The sequence below is a fragment of the Malaya genurostris genome, chromosome 1 (genome assembly GCF_030247185.1).
Source record: "Malaya genurostris strain Urasoe2022 chromosome 1, Malgen_1.1, whole genome shotgun sequence".
NCBI lineage: Eukaryota > Metazoa > Arthropoda > Insecta > Diptera > Culicidae > Malaya > Malaya genurostris.
Genome location: NC_080570.1, coordinates 137,506,118 through 137,533,848, shown reverse-complemented (window position 1 = coordinate 137,533,848; position 27,731 = coordinate 137,506,118). Strand labels below are relative to the sequence as shown.

At 38.8% G+C, this 27,731-nt stretch overlaps 1 protein-coding gene across 18 annotated transcripts in view; it reads left to right on the top strand.

Moving 5' to 3' along the window:
- The window catches only part of LOC131425894 (neurobeachin), a 241,630-nt gene that overhangs the window by 162,415 nt on the left and 51,484 nt on the right, over positions 1–27,731 (top strand). For 12 of the 18 annotated variants that reach the window (XM_058588154.1, XM_058588150.1, XM_058588151.1 and 9 more), the window contains exons 12-14: positions 24,141–24,727; positions 24,802–27,055; positions 27,126–27,551. In XM_058588154.1, coding sequence (XP_058444137.1) covers positions 24,141–24,727; positions 24,802–27,055; positions 27,126–27,551 — 3,267 coding nt within the window. The remainder of the gene's footprint in view (positions 1–24,140; positions 24,728–24,801; positions 27,056–27,125; positions 27,552–27,731) is intronic. The other 6 variants (XM_058588152.1, XM_058588159.1, XM_058588164.1 and 3 more) reach the window with 1 other exon arrangement.

The following is a 27,731-nucleotide window of genomic DNA, read 5'->3' as shown; positions in this document are numbered from 1 at the left end:
CAGAAACCGAATAGGATACATTTCTATCAATCTGGCATCTAATGAATATTGATATTTGAAGCTTGACTAGTTATTGATGAAAAAACAATCATAACTTTTTACTGGTAGCTCATATGAAAAAGCTTGGTTGAGCAAAATTTTGCGCAATGATTAGATCAACAACTTTTCTAAAGACAACTTTTCGGTGGAACGTTTCACAAAAAAAGTTAGAACAAAAGAGTGATTTTTCAGGAGCCACCCTACTTTTACTCGGGAAAATTGATGTAACTCGATCAAATGAAGAGCTAGAGAGGTGCTTTCTTCAGAAAAGTTGCCCGCAATAAAATTTCCTACAACTTTATTGTAGTCTCTGTTTGGTGCAGATTATGTAGCCGTGGCCAACATTTGCATGAAATCATCTTCTGAAATTCAATTATATTGATCGTTTTATCGATTCCAGTAAAGATTTCGTCAATTTTCTTAAATTTTTGTTTTTTTTTTTAAATCAATTCCTATACCTCTAAAAAAATCACCCTTAATTTCTATGTATCGATTCAAGTACAGGGTTGCGGAAAGAAATCTGACACATTTTGTTCTTCGGTTACACTAGCATCAAGCAAGAGAGGGAGAAACCGAACACATCGCATAAGAAAATAGAAGAATGAAGGTTTGTTTTTGTCTAGTAGTTTTCCATCAATGAGTGTCGCTCACAGAGTTTTTTTTATAACTCATTTTCGAAGAATCAGTCGTACCTTACAACTATTCGTGAGTTTGAGAAACATCTTAAATTAAAGCCGTAAATGCCGGTGCCTTCGCATGATGCTGTGAAGCCGGAAGGCGAAAAATATCGTGAAAATTGATTCTTTGACCAAAATAAAACCTCCGGGCCACGTCCGGACTGTCCGGACACCACACAGTTCGAAAAAATCTTGTTATTTTACATCTTATAAGATGCACATAATCGGAGCGTCATATTTCACACAAATTTTTATTCAAGAACATGTAAAATTATGTGATTTGAAAATTACATGGCTTGAATTCGAACGAAATAAAAAACAAAAGTTCGTTAGCAGCACCGCGACTTGAACCGAGAAACATTAGATCACAAGCTCATCGGTTACTCGACTGAACCACGGAGCTCATATTTGTTCGTTGAATAATTGATACATATAAATCCAAACAATGGCACTTGGTAGCCGAGTGCAATTTACATTTGGATCTTGTAAAATTTTGTGCGAGTGGAATGTTGCGTCATTTGAAAAATTAAGTAGTTATGAATTGTATTGTTTGTAGCATTCTGTCGCCAGTAAAATTCATGATTTTTTTCTGTGCAGAAAATGTTGAACGAGTTCGATCCGTTCTTGTAAAAAATCCCACGCGTTCGGGTAAGAAACATGCGGCGATTAACTCACATGTTGAAAACATATTTTTACCTGCTGCTGGTTTTTAGGACAGCAGGATAGTCACGTTTAATATCTCGTAAGAGAGCACAGGGTTGCGCAAAAGAACCTGACACATTTTGTTCTCCGGTTGAGCTTCGTCGCTGAACACAATTTTTCGATAAAAAAAAGTGGATCTTTCTCCAACTTTGCCAGCGTCCATTCATGATTAAATTATAAGCCAAACGATGATTTATGATTAAATTATAGACCAAACTAAACAAGTCTGACAATGGCACAAGACACGATTCACACGCTTAGAAAAAGTTACTCAGAGTTTGAGTACTAGTTACTCATTTTCGAATGATACATGGAATCGTCAAAAATTGAGTAGTTACCATCAATGATAATGAGTAACTCTTACTCTAAATTTGAGTTTAACGAAAGAACTCGTTTTTATGTTACTATTCGCAAGATCAGTTTAAATTTTTGTAATAATCATTTGTAGCAACAGGTTCTATTTTTTTGTTAGCGAGATCACGTATTTCAAGGGTGAGTCGCTTAACACAAAACTGTGTCTGCAAAAGCCGGAATGATAAACTGTGCTCTTGGTTGTGCAATCGACGCAAACATTGTGTCCAGTAGTGCTCCGTAATGTGCTTCAAAATGGAAACGAATATGCCCAAATGTCATTTATGAGGAACAAGTCTCTGATTGATCCCTGAGCATTACTAACATGTATGTTAAGGTGCGATTGACACACTACTCCAAGCGACCGCCACTCGAAGTTAGAAATCAATCGTAAACGAAATAATAAATAAACACAGTAGCGTTATTTTAAGTATTGATTGTCAATTACTTAATATTTTAATACAATACACTCAGAAAAGGAACAATTTTTATGCAAATTTGGTATATGTGAAACAAAATTTCACTAAAAATTTGAGTGCTAGTTACTCAAAATTTTAGCACATGTACGAATAAAGTATTTGGTATATGTGAAACAAAATTTCACTCTAAATTTGAGTGCTAGTTACTCAAATATTTAGCACATGTACGAATAAAGTATTACTCAGTAAATAAGTAGATTTTACCCAAACATCGTTTCCAGTAGAAGAACTCAAATTTGAGTATCTACGGAGTTACTCTAAATTAGAGTTGTTCCACTTTTTCTGTGGATGAGTGGGATCTTACTCATTTTTTAGTAACTATTTTTAGGCGTGCGCGTGTGATCTGTCAAAAACAGTGTTAATGCGGTTTCTTTTTACGCGTCTTTTTTTACGCGGATTTCCGAAGTTACGCGATTTTTTTTACACGGATTTTCGAAGTTACGCGGTTTTTTTTTACGCGGATTTCCGAAGTTACGCGGATTTCCGAAGTAACGCGGTTTTTTACGCGGTTTTTTTCGGCATCAAAAAATATGTTCGGTTTTGGTTGTCTTAAAATTTTTCTATGTTCCAAAATCGATTTTCAAAATAATTTTTTTTAGATTACACCAGATCTGGACGTTTCATGCATTTCTAAGATATTTGGCATTAACAAAGTTTTTTTTCTTTAATTTGGAGGTTTTTTTACGCGGATTTGCGAAGTTACGCGGATTTCCGAAGTTGCGTGTTTTTTTTGCGCGGTTTTTTTTACGCGGTACGTATCCCCCGCGTAAAAAGACCTCAGTCTAAAACTCAGTGTTTAAGTTACTTATTGAGGTAGTTTTTGATTTATTCTAACCTTTGAAAAAAGCTCGTTTTCATTGGTTTTCAAGAGTGATCATTTCAGGATACAAAAGACATGTTATCATTTTTAGGTACATCCAGTTTAACACGAGTAAACCCAAGCGCGACACAGCTATCTGTCACCCAAACCACACAAGCAGAACGTGTAAGCGAAGACACTCTTACATATGTGCAAACATTTGCCGCAATCAAGGGGTAATCCAACAGTCTTATGGTGATGGAAGCGGAAAATGTTTTACTCGATTGATAGAAGAGAAGCGGGTATTATACTGTTAGCAGATTAGTTGTCCGTCTGTCTTGTTTTTACGTTTAGTAAAAATGCTTTCAGCACTGAATCCGGGCCCGATTTAGGTCAAATTGAACACTTTTTCCCGGATAGTTTCGATAAGCATTGTCGGAAGTGACATATTTTTGGTAGTACAGCACTGTTTGAGATTCTTTAAAGCCTATAATAGCTGAGACTGTTGAGATTCACTTCCTTGGTTCGAAATTATGGGGTCCAACACTTCGAAAACTCAATAGGAATCATCATAAGAACATAATAAGGGGCTAGTTTAATAATATTGATATCACACAGTAAACATGAAAAACCGTTTCAAATATATATTTATATGAAATTTCGTATTTAGAACGTATGTTTTTATGGTTGTTCGTTTGAGATGTCATGGTTTTGCACGATTATGAATCCAGTTTTTTTTATTAATGCATGGTAAATTTGTTTACTGTTCAGTTCGATTTTTTTGCATGATAATAAAAATTATTGTACTCGGCCAATGATTCCCGGCCCTATCCGAAACATTTCAGGGTGGCACTGACAGGAGCAGTGCTTTCCATAATTAAACGCTTCGAAGGTTTCAATTGTTTAACTTAATCTCGACCAAAAGGACGTACTCGAAACAAAACCAAACAGAACAACGGGTGGAAAAAAAATCAATCACCCATCAATCGAATCGAGGTTCCACCGCCCAGTGCCGTGCCCGGGAGGATGGATATCGGATATCAATCCGGTTCGCTAAGTGGTATTTACCGTAGCGGAAGCTGCGTGCGAAGCGAGACAATCTCAACAGCACCGACTAACTAACCAACCAACCAACCAACCGACCAACAGTAAACAAACCGGAAAACCCCGGTTCATATCCGGAACTCTGTGTGACGATGCGACGATATCCGCGCGGAGAGTCGGACGAGTGGCAACTGTTTGCGGTTCATGCATTCCGCGCATCAAGTATACAAACAACCGACAACCGTGTTTGCATCGGTCGGTGTCAGTGAGTCGGTGGTTGATTCCTGGCCGTCGTCGTCGTTGTCGTCGTCCGTCATCTCCGAATCAGTGCAGCAGCTTCCATATGCACAAAACCACAAACCGTTGATTGCCAAAACATCAATGATTTCGTGGTGTTTGCTGTGAGGCTATTTGTTTGGGAATGCTATCGGAAAGCCCGGTGCAGCTCGGGAAAGTGGGAAGTTTCTTCAGTCGTGGAAACCGCAAGGCGTTGTCTACGGAAGCATGACCGGTTTGAGTCGGAAGATCTTAGAATCAAACTTAATCGTTCATGATCTGAATATTCTATGATGAGCAAATTTTCAATTACGTCAAAGGATTTGGTTTACAAATGCTATATCAAATCAGCAGTTACCAGAGCTGGCGATTGTGTGCCTTATAACGTATGTGTTCGATAAAACTTTCACGCACAAATTTACTCACCAACATTAAGCAGATTGACAGTTTTTTATTTAATTTATTTTTTATACATTACAACTTCGACGCATCAGCGCATAGCAGTTCATGGTGAACTGCTACGCCACTCAGAAGTTCAACATAAAATGCTTAGCAGACTGGTGAGTGGTGTGGCAATTCAGCACGAACTGCTATGTACTGATGAGTCGAAGACGAAACGTAAAATAAAAAAAAAATAACCGCGATTTAAGATTTTGTATTCCTGAAAAAGACCATTTGGTTTCGGAGAAATGCGTTTGTATTCTATAAATTAGGGTGACAGTTTAAGTTTTGGGGTTCTAAAAAGAACCGTTAGTGTTATTGGAGTCTTGGAAAGGACTATTTGGTTACGGATGATTACGTTTGTATTCCAGGAAATAGGGTGCCATTTCTAATCATTTGTAAGTTTGAGCCTTCACCTAGAATAAATCATTACATGAATTTAATCGTAACACAAGTCGTACAATCGCTCATGTATTTCAATATTTCATACATCTCCATATATGAGTAAAAGAAACTATCAAAATGCTGTACGGGACTCATTTCCGTCTTTCAGAAGAGTCCAATGTGGAATTCTCTACGATACTAAACACTGTTTGAAACATATTTCGCGAAAGCGATGCAGTGAAATGCTGTCTTTATTTGCGCTCGTTTGGTGCGAATTTCTCTCAACGAACGGTGCACAAAGTTAATCAAATCATTCTGAACTAAAATGATGATTTTTACCTTCGATTTGCAAAGAAGTAATCTTAATTAGAAGTTGTAGTTAGAACGGCTGATTTTGTATTATGTTCCCCTTCGTTTTCCTTTTCTCCAATGCAAACGACCAGCAGTTGGATGACGCAATCGCTCTTGTTCAAAATGAAACTTACACTGCGAACGTCCGACAGCAGATATGTTCACAGAAGAACTAGTTATTGTTTTCTACGTTTAGGCTTAAGAATCGGAACCTCACATTCGCCGTTGACTGAAGCACCAGTTAAATAATGCCTAATGGTACAGTAGTTCCACTTTCTTGGCGTAGATGGCGGTCTGTGCACTCGATGTGTCTCCGTTCATGGATTATTATAGACTGGAGCTAGCAAAACGTGCAACGTGGGTCTATTTATAGATTTTGATGTTTCGTGTTTGGATCTATTTTTTCACTAATCAAACAATGTTTTTTTTTATAATGAACGTGGTATTAACAACTGTATTACACCTTCTTCCATTCGTTTCATGAAAGAACTAGAGGAAATACTAAAACAGGGAAAAAGTTATTTCGATATCAAATCTGGAATAATTTTTTGAACTTTCCTGTTGTGAAATTTTGAAAATGCACCCAGGTGAGCATAGTAAAGAAAGACGTAGTGTTACGTCAAAACAGATTTTGACTAGTTTATCGTTTAACTAGTCTTAGGACGATTCCGAAATACCGTCTTCCCATTTGCATTGGAATTTTTTTTATAATGAATGACAAGAGAAGCTTCTCGAGACACTCTTCCGTGAAAAATGGTACCGTTGATTGTTCCGGAAGTGATGATTTACCACATCCACAAATCGCTTGCCAGATCAGGAACTTTTTTGCAAATATCGATAATTTCCTCTTCCGAACATCCTCTGGACGATCGAGCCTAAACTTGATCACGATGCAACACGATTTCGATTCCGAGCGTTAGTTTTCGATGAGATGTTTTCCTTTTCATTTCGGTTGCAGGTTTCTTTGCACCTTTCAATCATGTGTAATCCGCACTGCACGCTGTCACTGTTTTACCTTTTTTTGTAAATAGTATAAAACAATAGGTATAGAATTCGCTCTAATTTAAGTAAAAATTTTCCGAGGCCCGCAAAAGGCGTCGCAAATGATAAATCTCCTCGGCAGCCTAAACGCTATTGAAAGGTTTTTAGATCGGATATTAAGTTTTCGAGTTGTATGAAAATTTTCAGTTTTTACTTTTTCTTTATATATTTGAAATCTGTCACAATTGTGTTAAGCAAATGTGTTTTAAAACGTAGATTCCACACGGTAATAGCTTCCCAACAAGCCATAGATTGTTGAAATCCGTCCATTTTTAACGGAGATATCGTATATTTTTGTGTAAGCTACTTTTCGCTCTATTCCAGCTATTATTTAAACTACTTACATCAATAATATCTGGAAGAATTTAATATCTTACACCCACATACCATTCGAATCAGTTCGTCGAGATCTGCAAATATGTGTGTGTGACAAATAATTTCACTCAATTTTCTCGGAGATGGCTTAACCGATTTCCTCCATACATGGTGGTAAGTAACCGGGGAAAAGCCGAAGATTTGATTTCATTGGTCCAAATATGAGTAACAATGTTCAGCATCATGATTTTATTCATTCAATAAATGAAAAGTAGGAGGAAAAATGTTACAGGTTAATTGTTGAATTGAACAATCCTTTAGAATAATTTTTTTAATCAAATCAATCCACTGGAAATTGAGCTAACAACCTATGCATTGTCCAACGATTTTTAAGGGTTTAACAGCAGTTTTAAATCAAATAAAAACATCAGAGCTTTCTTAGTTCTTAGCGATAAGAACACAATGAAAGCTTGTAATTAAACATAAGGATAATTTGGATGTTTCTGCTGAACTTTTAGAAAGTTTGAGAATAAGTATAGTATACAAAACTCTTGCAATATTGTTGGCAAAGTTTGAAGATAACATCGGGAAACGTTATACTAAAATTATTGAAAATTTTTTAGGAGTCTTCATGTTTTTTAAGTTTGCTAGTGATTGCTCTGATTTCATCATTAATTGCCTCAGTAATGTCATCTTGAGACAATTATTGTGATGTCGACTTTGATCTTATCCCCGTGTGTGCAGGAGTATTTAATTTCCTTCTCTGCGAACCGAAACTAGTGTCTGAGGACATTTAAATAAGCTTTAGAAAGGTTTAGAATATGGTGTCATTTATCCAGTGAATCTCAGTTCAAATTTCTTTTGATAATCCTCAACTATGGATTCCGTAGTAGGATCACAAGAATGTTGATATTGTTGTCGTCGAACGAGCAGTCCAAAATAGTCGCTGATAGGAGAATTAAATCCTAGTTTCCAGATTGAATTTTTGGAACTGATAGACTTCTAACTAAAATAATCTATTGCGGTATCGATATTAGTTGAATTTCTTAAAACAATTTCAGGGTTCACATTGCTTTCGGTACGAGATCCGTATCCTACCCGATGAGTTATGAAACCAATCATTGCTTTATTTGAAATCCAGAATGCTATTGGTAGATGATCTGAATTAAAGTCTGTTTGAATAATCGGTACACTACAAATGTTACATTGATCTGCTAGAAGGGTTTCTCAATGAAGATAAACTAGCGGGGCTATTTGGAAATTAAGCTGGCTAGGGTGGTTACTCCACGAGAAATGGTTAATATTTAGAGCTATATTAACAAAAAAAAATTGATCAATATTTTGTGCGTTATTACCAATCTCATTTGATTTATTTGCTAATATCTATGCGCTGAAAATTTGAACATACAATTTATACGACATTTTCGGAGTCGAAAACATTTTTTTGATTTTAATTGTTTTAATGTTTTTATTTCAAATTGTGCCAATACCCCTAAGGTCATCTCAAATTCCATACAGCGGTCTCTATGCAAAATTTGACCTAAATCGGGTATGGGTAAGTGGTGCCGCCTGGTGTTTGAAGTTTGAAACTTTTTGGATCTTGAAAAATCACCATGGGAAGGGGGGAGGAACTGTGGGAGGACGAGTATTTAAACATGAAATTTTCGGAAGAAAGAAGAAAATTTTTTACATGAAATTTCACTTGAAAACTTTTTAGATTTTTGAAAAAAAAAACTTCCTTGTTTTAAAATGTCCTAAAATTGCACGAAACGGGGAGATCTATCGTCGTCTAAAAAAAATTTCATGCGATTCGATTCTAAGCACATACAGCATAAAAAAAATCAATATCAGCAATCTCAATTTTTTCGATATTTATCAAAAAAAAATTTCAGATAACACCAAATCTCGATGTTTCATGCAATTCTAAGAGGCATGAAACGTCCAGAGCTAATGTAATATTAGAAAAAATATATTGAAAATATCGAATTTAGGACTGTTTGGAAAATTTTGAAATTTCCGAAATCGAAAGTTATTTTTTTATGCCAAATGTCTTGAAAATGCATGAAGCGTCGAGATCTGGTGTATTCTCTGAAAATAAAATTTTTGGAAAAAAGCGACTCTGAGACGAAATCGAATTTTTTTTTGCCAAATGTTCTGAAAAATTTTTCGCCAAATGTCTTAGATATGCATGAAACTTCGAAATCTGGTTTAATCTACAAAAATTTGTTTTGAAAAAAATCGATAATTTTCCAAGTGTCAGAGAGTTGACCGACACTTTGAAAATAGAACTTCGGAAATCTGCGTAGGAAAACCGCGTAATTTTGAAAATCCGGGTAAACAACCGGTAAAACTTCAGTGTAACCTTGTAACTTCGGAACCAGAACTCGAATTTAGATAAAATTCAATTGCGTTCTATGAAATCGTAAGACTTTCATTTGAAGTTCTAAGTTTGTTAAAATCGGTTCAGTCATCTCTGTGAAAATTCAGTGCATATATTTTGCTTTTTTTGCACATATTGCCTTGTAACTCCGGAACCGAAAGTCAAATCCGGATAAAATTGTATGGCGTTCAATAGGAAAGTAGCTCCTTGCGTTTGAATACAGGTTAGTTGAAACCGGTCCAGCCATGTCCAAGAAAATCGAGTGCATTTTTTTTCGTACATACGAACAAGCATTTTTCGATTTAGACGAACTTATTCTAATGGTATATGAGACTCAGGCCTCAGTTCTTAAGTCGGGTTTTACAGTGATTGCATATACTTTATATATGAGCTGTCCAGCTGTCAAATACCAATTATGTCAACAAGTTGTTGAGAGCTATGAAATTGTTTTTGCGAAAATTTACTTAACGAATAGAAGAACTTTTGCGTCCAAGATTATTAAGCCAAATGAGAATGTTTCCATATTTTAACAAAAGAGAATACTACATGGGCCTAATTAGGAAAAAGTCGAATTTTTACCGTGAAAACTTTTTCATTCTTCAGTATAATCTCCATCCATGACTCAACGGTTCTCCAATATCTTGATGTCCTTTAAAAAAAAAATTGCCAAGGCCTTCAAAATAGGCTTCCATTTTTGCAATGACCTCAGCATTCGACGAAAATTTCTTTTTGCCTGGAGAAACCTTTTCAGGTTTGAAAATAGTTAATAGTCACCGCGGGCCAGTTCTGGAGAATACGGGGGATGGTGGACCAATCCGTACCGCAAAGTCATTGAATTTCATCGTTGGTTTTACGCTGAATGTTGAAACACTTTTTCCATAGCTTGATGAAAACTAGAATTTGTCAAACACTAGTGGATAGATTGTCACGAAATTTAGTATTGGGTCATCTAGAGGCTTGTTCTCAACAAAAATATACACGGTTCGAAACTATTCACGTCGTGTCTGTGAGAGGTCCGGGGATTTTCATTCCGTGTAGTAAAAGATTGTATCATAAAACAACACGCTCAATTACGCGAACTTCCTGCTTTCGCCACCGAAGTTTAGTTCGAAGAAACATGTCGCACCGCGAATAGATTCTTTCCGACGAAAGGGAAGTGTAGGGAAACTTTTCCCTAGCATTCGAAGAAGTTAACAATTTCTATTTCTAGGAATATGCCCATAATAAAACTTGTGCCTTCTTACTTAATCTCCAGACCAGACACAAGCTAGCCACGAAAAGCGCTGAACACCTTCAAAAACCAATTTATCACATGCCACCGTACTAAACTGTTTGTTGAAACTACAATCAACGCCATCTGAGTACGAATGAAACAAATGAAACAATAGCTACGGAACTGAATAATTCAGAATTTGCATAGAAAAAATTACCCCTAAAAACTTTGCATCGTCGATTGCAAACTGACCGAAAATCAGTACCGCGAAGTGTCATCACAAGCAATAAAAACCGCGCCAATCGATCGCATCATTAAACTAATTCCCTCGCGGTGTTCGCTCAGTCGGGTATTGCTGGCTCATCAGTTCGTTAATAAAATCAGAACAGAAAATTCCTGGAAGCTGTTTTCTCTGCGACACTGCGTCCCTCTTTTATTCCAGGTGAGTGCGAGTACAGTAAAAAAAACATAAAATAAACGTTGCACACCAAACACGCTTCCAGTAGGCAGCAGTTATTGAATTAATATGAATTAATAACGCATCATAATTTCCATCGTGGTCCTCATAAAAGCAAACGTACCGTGAGCGGGCGCCAACGGACTCTGAATGTGGTGGTTGCGAGTAGCGCAACTCATGAAATTATCCACTACCACCACCCGTCCCCCCTTGGTCGGGTTTAACTCGACCAGAACCACCACAGAACCGGATCCGATTTGTAACTGCACCGCGACAGTTCGATAGATGAAAATTGTTTCATTTAGCACAGAGCAGTATGTGAGCATGTTTATCTGATCACTCGGCAATGCACGGTCCAAGGATGCTACACCTTCCCTGTGCAGTGGTGCGTGCCGTGAATCAGGGAGTCAGGGGGAAGGTGTAGGTAGCATCGAGTCGAGTTAACACTATCCAATTCAGGGTAGTATCAATGCGACACACCATGCGAAAATTGGCACCAGGAGATTCCGCTGAGGCGCACACGCATTCAGTAGAACTGGTACTGGCACTGGCGTGATGGCGCGGCGCGGCATCCAATAATGATTACCGGTATCGAAGGATTATGATTGGCCATTGTGCGGGCGGAATTCAGTCGAAAGTTCAATCGTGCGAGGTACGGCAAAAGTCAGACTATTAAATGCCTATGGTATTAATTACTGGCGAATGAGGCGAACATTGGACCTATTTTCTGTTCACTTTGTGCGCCTGAAGCAGGGGGGGGGGGTTGGTTAAATCAGGAAGTTAATTAGGATTAGGTTGCGAATTTATAACAAACAATGTTTGAATTTTTGGCTCAAATTTGAATGAGAGTATAATGAATTAGAGTTGAAATTAGAACAATGTTGTGCTCGGAGCACATAACTTCTCTTTAAATTGTATCCTCGACTCGTCAGTGCAGAGCAGTTCAAATTAAACTGTTTGTTCAAACTATTAGTTCAAGTGTCAAGTGAAAACTAACCAAATAGCACTAGTTAGCTGTTTTCAGTTCCATTTTAACAGTTGTTTCGTTCAAGTAGAGTTTAGATTTTTGTCTGTTAGCGTTTCAATCAGAGTGGAGTGTTAAAAAAAATGGAAAACTCAATTTGTGATGTTGTGATGTTCGTACTCGAGCAAAATCAAACATCTGAACGAGATCAAATCGAAATCTGATTATGATTGCAACAGCAGATAGAAATCTTAATCAATTTTTCAATCGTGTCAATTGGCCGGAACCGAACTGTGATCAACGGAAAGGTTTTTGTCAACATTTTTGCAGTTCTTGCTTCGATAATGGTCCTTTTTTTTGGTCACGAGATTATCGGTGTAGAACCACACATCTGGAGGGACGTTGGATAGGTTGGTGATCATCGATGCCACGTTTATCCGAAACTAGTCCATCTCCTTCAGCAATCATTTATCATACCTTCTTTACGAGCACGACTACAAGTAGATTCTATATACACCGATTTCGCTCGCTGCTGCGTTCGACAAAGTCAATCATAACGAAACGATCTCCAAGTTAAGTAGAGTGGAATTTAGCGGATCATTTTTTAATTGACCATTTGCTCACCATTTGCTGTTACCTCTGGAGCTCCTCAAGGAAGCCACCTTGAACCGTTTATAATTTTACTGTATCTCAACGATCTAAATTTTTCGATCAATTGTATGAAACTATCGTTCGCCGATGACTTTGAAATATTTCATATAATCAAATCTGCAGCTGATTCAGAGTTCCTCCCAGAACAGTTGGATAATTTAACTAATTGGTGTAACATCAACAAAATGGTCATTTCTTTTAGTCGTACAAAGTCACAAACTGTTCTCGAACACGCATCGTTTTTAAAAGTGTGTTTTCATATAAATGCTTTTTGTGTTTTTGTCTTACGTTGTTGAATAAAGTTAATTTTGAACCAAAATAAAAAATCGTGTTCTCTTTGTTAGGCCCGGGACTTTTCAGTCCATGTGTTTAAGTGAAGTACGGTCGCAAGAAATATCTGCACGAGTATAAACTTCACGAGTGCGTCAGAAACTTAGCGTTTAACCCAAAGAAAAATAGATCCATTGATTGTTGATACATAGTGCTTTAAACCAAATAAATTTCGAATATCATATTAGTATGTTGGTATTCATTAGTTAATCTAAACACTGTTTTTATCAAGCGAGTTGCTATTATAAATTATATTAAATGAAATACATTTATTTTGTACATGATCTTATAACTATTTCAGGTTTGTTTGTATCAGTTCATCACTTTTATTTAATATAAGATAGCTGGCTATTGGTTGAACTCATGGAAGAGAAAACAGTCTAACATAAAATAAAATTTAAATTGGAACTCCAATGGACTTAATGAAATAATAAAAAGTTTCATGTAAGGAACGTCACGACAAGCAAGAATGTCGCGCACAATGATTAGTCTCGGGAAGTCCAATACGAAGGAGATGTGCATCTAATGTGTAGTGATTGGACATGAGTCTGGACATCACACGAATGAAATCCCTACTCACATCCAGTCCCCTGAACCATGCCTTCGTGGATATTTTAGGAATAATTGAGTGCATCAACCGACCCAGATCATCTTTATCCCAAAAAGCCTGCCAGCTGGCAAGTGTTCTTTGGTGAGACGCGCTATAGAATTCGTTGAAAGCAATCGGTCTCTCATAAATTTCACCCTCAATAGCACCACATTTGGCTAAAATATCGGCTCTTTCATTGCCTGGAATGGAGCAATGAGCCGGGACCCAAACTATTGTGATTTGATAATTATTATTCAATATGACGTTCAAGCACTGTTTTATTTTGCCCAAGAAAAAGGGGTCATTTTTGTCAGCAGCGTTTGAGCGAATGGCTTCAATTGCACTCAGACTATCTGGGAAAAGAAAATAATGGTTTGGAGATAATGTGACGATTACACTCAAACTATAATGAACTGCTGCTAACTCTGCTATATAAACAGTATTATTGTTATTGTTATTGTATTATTGTTGTATACCAAACCCTGTCGCTTCTTCAATTCGCGATCCGTCCGTGTAAAACATTTTCTCAGAGTCAATATGCCTGAACTTACTTGTAAATATTTTTGGGATTTCCAACGAGCGTAGGTGTTCCGGGATTCCACGCACTTCACGCTGCATGGATGTGTCGAAAAATAAAGTTGAGTCAGGGACATTTAGGAGGCAGACACGGATAGGAATATATCTTGAAGGGTTGATTTCCTGTGACATTCAGTACCTCACATCTTATTAGCAGTCGCAATTCAAGCTCCCAAAAACGATCTTTCAATGGAAGAACTCCCGCCAGAACTTCAAGACTCATTGTATGTGTCGAATGCATGCAGCCTAAAGCAATTTGCAAACGAGGATATTGAATTCGCTCCAGTTTAATAATATGAGAGTTTGCTGCGGAACGCAAGCAAACGCATCCGTATTCCATCACTGAAAGTATCGTTGTCTGATACAATTTTATTAGATCTTCCGGATGAGCACCCCACCAAGATTCTGTTATTGTTCGAAGAAAATTTACTCCTTGTTGGCATTGCCATGTAGCTAACTCTGAATGTTGCCAAATCACCATGTGAAAAATGCATGCGTTTCTCTGACAAAAGGTTGTGCAAATAATTATTTATAACCGCTGGGAGTCCATGTTGGTGGAGCTTGTCTGAAAGAACATCAATGGAAACTGAATCAAATGCTCCTTCAATATCTAAAAATAAAGATGCCATTTGCTGCTTTTGAGCGAAGACAATTTGGATGTCAGGTGAACTTAGTATCTGACAACAAACCGTTCGTCTCGACCCAAGTGTCGAGACGTCGAAGAATAAATTTTTCGAATAATTTTCTGATGCAGGACAACATTGCAATGGGGCCATATGAGTTGTGATTGGAAGCTGGTTTCCCCGGCTTTTGAATGGCGATAACTTTCACTTGCCTCCAGTCAGGTGGAACAATATTTTGCTCAAGAAACTTGTTGAACAGTTCCAACAAACGTCTTTTTGCATGATCGGGCAGATTCTTCACCAAGTTGAATTTAATTCTGTCCAACCCAGGAGCGTTATTGTTACAAGACATGAGTGCTGTGGAAAATTCCATCATTGAAAAGGGGCTATCAATGGAACCATTATTTCGAGAAGACTCCCTAATAATGCTATGCGTAGGAACAGAATCTGGACAGACTTTACTCGCAAAATCGAATATCCATCGGTTCGAGTACACTGAAGTCTTTTTTATGCGAATTTACGTACCGCATAAAAAAAACCGCATAACTCTGAAAATTCGCATAAAAAAAACGCATAACTCAGAAACTTTGCATAAAAAAAACCGCATAACTCTGAAACTTCGCATAAAAAAAAACCGCATATTTCTGAAAATTCGCACAAAAAAAGTCGCGTAAAAAAACCGCATAAAAAAGACCGCATTAAAAAAGACCTCAGTGTATTCCTCACTCTCATTTCCTACGTTACGATTCCTCATTCGTCTGGCCGTATTCCAAAGAGTGCTCATTGAGGTTTCTCTTGACAAACCTTCGACAAAATGTCTCCTATAGCTACATTTCTTGGCCTGAAGTATGCTCTTGTACTTGGTTTCTAAAGTCAAGAAATTGACGGAGTTTAGTCTAGCCCGATTTTCAGTAAGGAGAAATATAATAAAAAATTGTAACTAAGAAAAATGTGAAATATCTCTAAGGAACGATCTTACCAGTATGCTGTTTCTCCTATTCAACTTGAATCACACGATTGACTTGTAAACTTTCACACATTCCATATAAATCTGATACAATACATCTGATAACACCGACAATGATATGCAGATGGCGCTTCGGTCGGTTGATATCGTTTAATTTTGGGCGATGAATTCGCAGTATCCGTTGCTTGAACGTTTTTTAGTTTCGCCAATCAGCATTATTCAATAAATAACACTAAACAACAACTGCACTATCAGTCAAAATCACTGTTTCAACCAATTATTTTACTATTGTTTGATTTAAACACAGTGAAATTAGACTTATACTCCCAGTGATGCCTCTCTTCTTGACATCCAGTAAAGGAATGTGTTGAAAAATTCCAACGATTAATATCGGTAACGGCGATAAAAGTGAACAAATTTTCTGACGTAAAACTAAAGCAAACTGTTCAATTTGAACTGGCTATGCACTCAGGAGTCGAAGATGAAACGCGATAAAGCAAGTAACATTGTTTTATAATATGAATAAACTCCAAACATGAACTACCCAGTTAAAGAACTCCCGCTTGGGATCAAAGTATTCAAAGAGTTTTTCCGAACATTAAAGCATTCACAGCAGATCCACTTGAACTGGGCAGCACAAAAATATTCCAACAGAAATCTCTTCCATCTTTTAATGAAACCACATTTCCTTTTCATTTCCCTTTTTTTTCCTCATGCAAATTGTGTTGAATTTCGAGCATGCTGTATTGGAATCCCCTTCTCCCTTTTCGCCTCTAGTGAAATTCCTCCTGAAACCGTACTCCCGACTTCCACCCACCTCGCAGGCTCTTCAAAGGCCAGTGGCCGGTCGGTCGGTCGGTCGGTCGGTCCTGTTGATGAACCGGATGAAAGGCTTCCATTCCTATCTACGCCTTCGCTTGCTTTTCGTTCCTTCCCTTCGGCCTCTTCCGGTGATCCCCAGGCCCGGTTAAGCGAGTGTAATCCCGTTTGCAAACTGAACCGAGCTGAACTGAACTGAACTGAACTGACTAAACGCGCCTACCACAAATAAGCTTCTCGGACCTCGGCTTCGGCTAACGACGGACCGATGCCCCTTCCCCGCTTCACTCGGCACCGCTCCGCGCTCTATTCATTCAAGTTTTGCATTTCTGTGGCTGTTTGTTGGCTATTTTCCTTTGACAAAAGCAAAATAAGAGGATCATTCATCCCGAAACCACCGGAACAGACAGGCTATGGGTGAGAGAGAGAAAGGGAGAAAAAAAAAGAACAGAAAACATCCAGGCAGCGGCAAAAAAATCCTCCGGATTCAGTTTATTATATAACCACCTCAACCCGGCAGTGCAGTCCAACCCGTTCCTCCCCTCAGCCCGGGAGTGGCTGGTTGGCTGGCAGCCTGTCTGTCAGTCTGTGAGAAATCACGTCACTCGGCCGGCTCGACGAACCAACACAGAAGCGGGGGGTGGCGGGCTGCGGTTCACCGGCGCTGGGATGGTTCGGTAGAAAGAAGAAATAAAAAACAACCCGAGACCCGGAGTCGGGAGTGTTTGCGTAGGATTAATTTTCACTGAAATTGCATACTGTTTTTTTTTTCGCTCCCAATACCGACGACGACGTCATTCAGGACACTCCCCGGGAGTCACGGGAGGTTCACGGGAAAAGTGCTTGACAAACAATCAACTTGCGTTGGTTCATTACAATGCCCATATCCATACACTTTCCACGCCACGGTGACAGTGTGGCCAGATCTGCGGGATTTTCGTGCAGGGGAGTCAATTTCATTCGGTCCGGTAAAATCCACAAAACTGGCATCACTTCCCGGTGGTTACATGGGTCGCTTCCAATGGGAAATGAATGGAGGAAAGATGATGCCATTTTGGGAACAGAATCTGCCATGCGAGCACACACTTGCTCTAATGGTTCGTATGGGAATCGTTGTTTTCCCATGTGTGTGAAGTTCCGCTGCAATGTGACACCGTTGTTTACAATTCATTTTGCGACTGACGTTTTTCGGCGGGTGTGTCTAGTGGCACAAAAATGCTCTTACTCTCTTCAGATTGTTGAATTCTTCTGCGGCCCTGAGGATAGTGCTTAGATCGTACAGTTGGGAATTGATTACCCGGGAAGCAAGAAAGAGCTCAAAGTTCAGAGTTTTATTCATCTTTTGTCATTTGTTTGAAAGATGTGCTTTGATAAAAGGTTTTAATAATTAATACAATTTTCCGTTAAATTTCTCGTGAATAGAACAGTTTTTAATTGTCAAAAGCAAAAATCCAAAAAATTATTTACAGAAAAATTGAAATTAAAAACATATCAAAATGAAAAAAGCATTGGAGTATCGCTCATCGGGTTTTTATTTATAACTCATTTTACGAAGAATCAGTAAACTAATCGTAAACTTGAAAAAGCCGGATGGGTTATATGAGATAAATAATTGGATAACGTGAACAAGAATAAATCTGACATACTTTTTCCACGATTTCGAATATCGATGATCTCACGTACTAGTTGATTGAATGTGTAAATTTCGCAAGTATTCCATGCTTCACTTACAGAATTGTAAGAGTGCCGCTATAAGACGAATTACAAGACCGTAACCGATGACGACTAAAAATGCAATGTTCAAATTCATTCCTAAATTAATTTAAAACGATAACTTATTTAAATTAGGCACTAGCATATATTTCAAAAATTTACTTGTCAAACCCGTCCCGAAAATACAAATTATAAAAGAGATTTGAAAAAATATTCACAAACAAAAAGCCGCCACGATTTAAAAGTTTTGGGTAATTCCAAGTTTATTTTTTGGTTGATATAATGAAAACATCAAATCTGCTTTGATTCAGCCAATGTGTTGAACTACAACCAGCAAACAACCATTATAAATTGAATGACTAAATTGACCGTCTTAAACGAACGAAACGTCTGTACTCAATCACTGAAAATATATCGTGTTTCTATGTGTCGATTTTGCACGATACGCTTTGTGCGATGGTTCGTTCAGTTCATGCGATTCAAATTTTGCGCGCATTATTTTGACACTGAATTTCACCTTAATGCTCGTTCATACCAAGCCTTTTAAAAAAATCAATTTTGATTTATTTAGGGGTTTTTCATACTACTGAAATTTCTATCATAAATTACTGAAAATATCTTCGATGGTATGGAGAAATAATTATGTTGCTGCGTTAAGTACAACAAAAGATATTCACGACTAAACTCTGCCCACTACTACTGTACTGAGTGAATTTTGAAAAGGCGCCCCATAATGAAGTAGGGCGTTAAAAATCTCAAATTAAAGCCAAAAATGTCGGTGCCTTCGAGTAATATTGTGAAGCTGTGGGTAATTTTTTTTTGTAAAAACAGGTTCTGTGACCAAAATAAACCTCCTGGGCCACGTCCGGACTGTCCGGACACCAGAGAATGTTAAACAAGTTCGAGACGCTCTTGTGGAGAATCGCGCGCTTTCGGGTAAGAAACATGCGGCGCTATACTCACACGTTGAAAACATTTTTTTACCCGAATTGAAATGTTATCTCAGTCACCAACAGGACAGCAGGATGGAGCTACGTGCCATACCTCGCGAAAAACGTTGGCAGTGTAGGGAAAAAAATTCCACAAGTGAATCATTTCCATAAGCACTGATTCTCCTTAGCCGTCGCGATCACTTGACTTATCGAGCTGAGGCTCCAATTTATGGGGCTATTCAAAAAGTAAAGTTTGCATCAGCTAGCAAAGTGGCCAATAATTTCTCAAAACGGCTCGAAAATTACGTTCAAGTAAAGGGGCATCATTAGTCAAATATTGTTTTTAGAGAATAAACGGTTGTAAATTCTTCATTCTTCTACTTTTTATTTCTGGTAAGGTTTTTGGAACAACACTTCGGAGCTTCTGTTAATTTCCATTATAAATGTGTCAGGTTCCTTTGCGCAACCCTGTATGTGAAATTTTAAATTTCAAATCAAGAATCAAAGATAGGAAACTATGCAAAAAATTGAAATTGATAGTTTGATAGTTTTAAGTAACATATTAAACGATAAATTATGAAACCCCAAAAATGCATCAATTAAAATCAATGATCAAATCCACCATCAAAAATTTAAAATACTACATCAGAATTCAGAAATCAACACTTAAAAAACTAGCTTTCAGAAATGGAAAAAGTTTTAAACTTTTCTCTATAGAAAGGTAATTGAATTGCTAGAGAAAGCGACTTTTGATCGCAGCTCCGGAGACCTCTAGTGTTATATGTCATTCGACTCAGCTCGATGAGGCTGTAAATCAAGTTTGAAGAGCAATTGACTGTTACTTCCGGTTCCGGAGATATACTGACATAAGTGACGTAACCGATAAAACTCATTTTTTTACAATTTTCTCGCATGTTGTTAAACCGATTTCAACAAACTTAGGATCGTTTGAAAGCTACTATTAGGTTGTGAATCAAGTTCGAAGATCAAATTACCGACATTTCTAGTTTCGAAGGTATGCTGGTATAAATGACGCAACCGACAAAACGCCTTTTCAGTCCGAGGTGGTTGAACCGATTTCTACAAGTTTAGACTCTTTTGAAAGCAACTTTTGAGTTGTAAATCAAGTTCGTATCAAATTCCTGACACTTCTGGTTCCGGAGATATAATGATATAAGTGACGTAAGCGATAAAACTAATTTATTCCCAATTCTCTCGTTTGAACAAACTTAGGTTCGTTAAGGTGCTTCTATTGGGTTGTGAATCAAGTTCTAGGATCAAGTGACTATCACATCCGGTTCCGGAGATGTACTGGCATAAGTGACGTAACCGACAAAACTATTTTTTTTCACAATTTTCTCAGATCTTGCTAAAATGATTTTAACAAACTTAGGCTCGTTCGAATGCTACTATTGGGCTGTAAATCAAGTTCGAAGATCAAATGACTGTCACATCCGGTGGATGTACTGACATGAGTGACGTGCAAAACGACAAAACGCGTTTTTGTTCTCGTCACAATTTGCTCGGAGATGGCTGAACCGATTTTAACAAATTTAGTTCGGAGTTCAAATGGCTCTGGTTCCGGAGATATAATGGTATAAGTGAAATAACTGACGAAACGCGTTTTTTTATTCTATAAGTATTTTTTCAGAAAGTAACGAATGATCAGGTTCAAATGTATTATAGCTGCTACTTTCAGATTCGAAAATGTTGTCAAATATGCGATGAAAGCGTTCAGTCACGCTTTTCTGAACTAACTGAAACAATTGGAATGAGTTTGTGTTAAAAATCTGCTCAAATTCGTATCAGAAATTATCCTAATGAAAAAAAAAGTTCCAACGAGACTGTTTAAATGACAAGAGAAAGGCATTATCACACCGCTAGGTGGATTAAAAAGAGATTTTTTTAATATAAAAATGTCGAAGATTATTTCCCCAAAACTCCTAACTTGCGTTTCATTTCTTGGGCATTCGCTTAAAGAAGCCTATTCCTTCCTGTGTGATGCTCGGCTAGGACACCCGAATTTTATGTTATTTGCTTGTAACTTATGACCATCAACTGGCTGATGAAATTTTAAATCTTAAATGTGGACAACAATTAAAAGTCGAGCATAAAAAATACAAATAAAATAAAGTTTTTGAATATAAAATCATAAATTATACTTTAGAAAATAACTAATAAAGCTCTAACTTTAAAAAATTATAACAAGGAACGTGCCGCCTGAGCCAATTTGTTCTGATTCCTGAAAACATGGAAATAAGAAACTCAAAATCACAAATCAAATCCGAACATATAAGATCAGAAATGCAATATCCTAAATCGAAAGTAAAACCTGAAAGCAAAGAATAAAAACATTAGTTCTAAAAATTCAATCGTTCAATTTGAAATACCTGAACGGAAGCGAAAATAAAGATCATTCCACTAAAGACAAAGTAAAATTGTAATTTTTGTTTAGAAAACATAATTTGAAATTGAAAAAAAATTCCATCAATTGACAATAAAATGTTTAAGGTTAAACATTTAAACGTGTAAATTTAAAATCCTGGAACGCAAGCTAAAATAAAGATCGATCAGTTAAGGACAAAGAATAAGTGCAATTTTTACGTTAGAAAACAAAATTCGAAATTGATGAAAAAATGATTCCAAATAATGGAAAATAAAAAGTTCAATGTTAAACATTTAAACGTGTAAGTTAGTAAAGTGAAATTGCATTTCAAACTCAAACTGAAATGAAGTCTAACAAGTTAAGACTAATCAAACGTGAATATAACAATCCAAATTTGAAGGAAAGAGATGGAAAAAGTATGATTCGACATTGAAAAAAATATTTTGTTTTCTTCTATTTCTCTTTCGTACCTATTCTCGATCGGAAAGGTATAAATTCCCTTAAATCCAAGCATACCTTCTGATAAAAATTAACCCGGGCTGAATAAAAAAACATTTGTTTTTAGATTTTAGTACACCTTTTGAACCAATACAGGCATTCCAGCGGTCAATCCGATTTTTCCTACACTTGCCATAGGTCTCGGCCGGAATGGCCTCCTGTTACTTTCAATGTCCTGGATCGAGTCATGGCGCGCTCCCCGAAGTGGATATTTTAGTTTTGAAAGTAGAAAAAAGTCACAGGGGGCCAAATCTGGCGAATACGGTGCCTGAGCGATGACTTCCGTTCCATTAGAGTTGCCAAGAAAACCTAGGAAAAACAAATTTACCGATTGGGTTTACGCGCTGGGTTTAAATGGACCAGTCCTGGTTAATTTTGATTTGAATTCATAATCGAATGTTAAATCTGGCACGGGAGCAGAAATGGGGATTAATTAACGAAAGACAAAGAAAAATTACATTTATTAATTAAAAAAAAAAATATCGAAAGGTAAAAATCGAAAATGAGTGAAATGATTCCAACAGTCAAACATTGTAATAATACACAAAAACAGCAATCGAAAGTAAATGAAAAAATGAGTTCTAGGTCAGAATTTTCAAAGTTATGCGGTGTCCTTGTTTCGTCTTGAACATTATTTTTAAGTCAACTCTCTGATCCTAAGAAATTTTTTGATTTTTTTCATTAAAATATTTTTTGAGATTACACCAGAACTCGACATTTCATGTATTTCTGAGGCATCAAACAAAAAATTCTTTGTGTTTTTTTTCTACACGGATTTACTAAGTTACGCGATTGTTTTCAACGCGGATTTTCGAAGTTACGCGGTACGTATCCCCCGCGTAAAAAAAGACCTTAAGCCCGAAAAGTGAAATTCTGATATTCCAAAGACTCAACATAAAAATTGAATCCGAAACATGGTACTTATAATTTGAAATTCAAAACCAGAATGACTAAATAGGAAACGTTTAGTTTGCTTTCCTGCTTTGTACGAATCAATAGTTAGAAAAAATATATCGTCTTCCGCCGAAACGACAGTAACAATACATTGTGCGAACAATAAGATTATCTCGGAATGAGTCACATACCGTCCAAAAGGCAACAGAAAAAAACTACCGTTGTTGTAGCTTTGCCTTAGAAGCAAATGCACCTTGATCTAAAGCAGGTGCATTTACTTCAACTGAATAAAATGAACGGTGCTATGCTACATTCAATGCTGTAAGGGGTGTAAAGTAATTGAACTTGATAAGCACTAGAACAATAGGCGCTTTGTGGAACGAGATGTAAATGAGAAATAGATACGAAAAAATGTATTTTTTAGAACGAAAAAAAAGAAAAACACCTATAGAAATATTTAGTTTTTTTAGTCCTTAAATTTTTGAAGCAAAACCAGAAAATTTTATAAATCTATGTTTTCATTTGTTTATATTTTTTCTGACAGTTTATAATTATAGTTTCGGAAATTTTTAGTTCTGTCTATTTGATTTTTTGTGTTTTTTCTCAATAACTGAGAGGGAACGGGTATAGCCTGTGAAATAAGTCGATGCCTTTCACACAGCCTGCCTGGGTTCGATTCTCAACCCCGCACTGTATGGGTCGGAGTTTTTCTGCCCCGACAGGGTGAATGACCTTAAGGTTAAAACTTCCATAATCGAAACAAAAAATAAGACAAATTTTCAACATTCTAAAATTTTGTTTTTCGAATTTTATAATTCTAAACTTTTCTTTAATACTTTTACTTAAAACTCGCGTATGAAATCAGATCGTTCTGGTTCGATGTTTAGTGAATACTTAAATCGCATTTTAAGAAAAAAATATTTCAATTTATTTTAATTTCTGCATGTCTGTTCGTGTATGTATGTTTGGTTCGTTTTTGTGTTTGTGTAATTTATCTGCTTCTAGTATAGCTGCTACCACACTTGGCTGCACGTTCGTTTGACTCTTTTATCCCCACGTGAACAAAACAAACGAAAAAATCTCTCGACCTCTTCCCTCCCCATTTTAGTACAAATTGAAGTGAAAAAAACCAAGCTCGTTTTATACTCGTTATTCGTTTTACCGTAACTCTGAAACCAAATCCTTGCTGCATGCCAGAGAGTACAATCGGCTTGTGGCAGGACAGACGAAAATCAAAGTTAAAATGAAGCTTTTCTGTTTCTCTTTCCTTACCTGGCAGTTACTAGATCACGTCCTGTTCAACCCGTCGCTGTGGATCTACACTCCGGCAACGGTGCAGGCCCGGCTGTACGCCTACCTGGCGACGGAGTTCCTCAGCGATACTCAGATCTACAGCAACGTGCGCCGGGTTAGTACCGTCCTGCAAACGGTTCACACACTGAAGTTCTACTACTGGGTGGTGAATCCACGGGCCAAGTCCGGCATTACACCGAAAGGTCTGGACGGACCGCGACCTGCCCAGAAGGACATCCTGGCGATCCGGGCCTACATTCTGCTGTTCCTCAAGCAGTTGATCATGATCGGCAACGGAGTCAAGGATGACGAACTGCAAAGCATCCTGAACTATCTGATGACGATGCACGAAGACGAAAATCTGCACGACGTTCTGCAGATGTTGATATCGCTGATGTCCGAACATCCGAGCTCGATGGTGCCGGCTTTCGACGTCAAGCACGGAGTTCGCACCATCTTCAAGCTGCTGGCAGCCGAAAGTCAACTGATCCGGCTACAGGCACTCAAGCTGCTTGGGTTTTTCTTGTCCCGGAGCACCCATAAGTGAGTAGAGTAGAACTGCATCCTTTGGGGGTAAGTAATTCAATAGAATATTCTCGCTTTTTTCTTTCCAACAGACGAAAGTACGACGTCATGTCGCCACATAACCTATACACACTACTGGCGGAGCGATTGCTCCTGTACGAAGAATCACTGTCCCTACCGACGTACAACGTCCTGTATGAAATTATGACCGAACACATCTCACAGCAGATTCTGTACGCAAAACACCCGGAACCGGAGAGTCACTACCGGCTGGAGAATCCGATGATTCTGAAGGTGGTCGCCACGCTGATCCGTCAGTCGAAACAGAGCGAACAGCTGCTGGAGGTGAAGAAGCTCTTCCTCTCCGATATGACTCTGCTGTGCAACAACAATCGGGAAAATCGACGCACCGTACTGCAGATGAGCGTCTGGCAGGAGTGGTTGATTGCGATGGCGTACATTCATCCGAAGAATTCGGAGGAACAGAAACTTTCGGATATGGTGTATTCGCTGTTCCGCATGTTGCTGCATCATGCGATCAAGTACGAGTACGGGGGTTGGCGTGTTTGGGTCGATACGTTGGCCATCGTTCATTCGAAGGTGTCTTACGAGGAGTTCAAGCTACAGTTTGCACAGATGTACGAACACTACGAGAAACACCGGACGGATAACATTACGGATCCGGCACTTCGGCAGCAAAGGCCTATCAGTACGATAAGTGGATGGGAACGGGGCGCTGGAGGGTCAGGGGATAGAGGTGGTGGTGGTGGTGATGATGGTGGCGGTAGTGGTGATCAGATCAAAGAAGAAGTTCCCGCTATAAAAGGTGTCACGAAAAAATGTATCTGTGAACCGGAGCCGATTACGGAAGAGGATACGAGTAAACCGAGGGAAGCCCTGGAAAATGGTCATGAAGGGGATGAAGAAGAGGAGGAAGAGTTGGAGGAAGAAGAAGAGGAAATGGAAGAGGAGCAAGGCGAAGAATTGGAACTGGAAGAGGAGGAGGAGGAAGAGGAACTATCCCAGAGTGAGCTCAAGCGGGCGTTGGAAGTCGGATCGCTGAAGGACAGCCAAAGCGTTTCCGAACTTGTAGTCGAAGGTATCGTGGAGGACATCATCAGTAAGTCGGAAAATTTGATGAAACAATCAGACGAAATGCAGGATTCCAACGAGGAGCAGGCAACGTCATCGCCGGTCATCAAGGATGAGGAAATTGAACTGGCAGTGAACGAAGTGGTCAAAGGTGTGCTATCACTGAAGACTTCCGGCATTGCACCGGCACCGGGAAGCGAAGATGCGGTGAACAACAATAGCAGTACGGACAGTGTTACGCAGAAGACTGATGATAGTGTAGCTTCAAGTGCAATAACTAGTGATAATAGCAACAATTTAAACAATACTAATCTAAGTAGCATTAGTGAAGGCTGCGTAGAACATGAAGAAGAAGAAGAGGAAGTACCAACCGAGGAACAACAGGTGACGGTGATGGTAACTGAAATCGTGAATGAGTTGGTGGAAAATAGCTTGAAAAGCATTGACGCTACTTCAGACAACAACGACGACGGTACGGTACCGATGGAAGCTGATCAAAACGAAATGGAGGAGGTGGTGAAAGAAGTGATCGATTCAATTATCTCCGAAGCAGTGGTAAAAGCGGAACAGATATCAACTCCGGAACCGGTGGAAGAAATCGAACAGATGAGCACCGAATCCAGTCCGGAGAAACAGCTTTCGATGGTGAAACTAGACACCGTTTCGGCAGAGATTGCTCGAACGGAGTCTTCTACCGTCGAACAGAAAGAAGATCTCGATAACGAACAGCAAGAAGATGAAGACGATGACGAGGAAAGTGAAATTCCCGACACCCCGGTGACGGTTGCTACCGTAATCGAGCAAGACACCGTCAAAGCCATCACAAGTCAATCAAACATTCTCCCAGTAATCGCCAAGAAGACGGCAGTACATGCCTCAACTAGTACCACTACGGATTCTCCACCGGCTCACTACGAAGCCGGTGTAACCGGGTCAGTCAAACAGCAACGCTCCAAGTCGACATCAAACCGTCCAATGTTTTCGCCGGGACCTACTCGGCCTCCGTTCCGGATACCGGAATTCAAGTGGTCGTACATCCACCAGCGCCTACTCTCCGACGTGCTTTTCTCACTGGAAACCGACATCCAGGTGTGGAGATCTCACTCCACCAAGAGTGTTCTGGATTTCGTTAACTCGGCCGAAAACGCCATCTTCGTGGTGAACACCGTTCATCTCATCTCGCAACTAGCCGACAATCTAATCATTGCTTGCGGCGGTCTTCTGCCATTGCTTGCAAGTGCGACATCTCCCAACGTAAGTAACTCTCGCGGTCCAGCACATTCCGCATTGAACCCTATTAATCCCTAACTTTCTATAAAATCAGTCTGAGCTCGATGTCCTGGAACCGACGCAAGGTATGCCCTTGGATGTGGCAGTTTCTTTCCTACAGCGTTTGGTCAACATGGCCGACGTGTTGATTTTCGCCAGTTCCCTAAACTTCGGTGAACTCGAAGCGGAGAAGAACATGTCCAGTGGTGGCATTCTGCGCCAGTGTCTTCGGTTGGTGTGCACTTGTGCGGTTCGCAACTGTCTGGAGTGCAAGGAACGAACCCGCGGGCTCTACAACGGAATGTCCCTGAAGGATATCCCGGGTGGAGCGCACCTGCAGGCCCTAATCCGGGGTGCACAGACTACCTCGAAGACAATCATCGAATCCCTGTCCGGACCGATGAGTCCGGTTAAAGATCCGGAGAAGCTACTGCAGGATATGGACACCAACCGGCTGCGGGCCGTTATCTACCGGGATGTGGTAAGTACGGCGCAAACACACAACATTCAAACGGTTTTTTTTTCTGTGGGTGCCTTTCGATTGTCTGTCAAACTTTGTTACAGTAGAAACTTGGACTCGATGTAGAGGAGCTACAGCAAGGTATCTGATTGAACCCAAGACAAACTTCGCCTGCATCACTCCGTTTGAATCTTGTGTGCC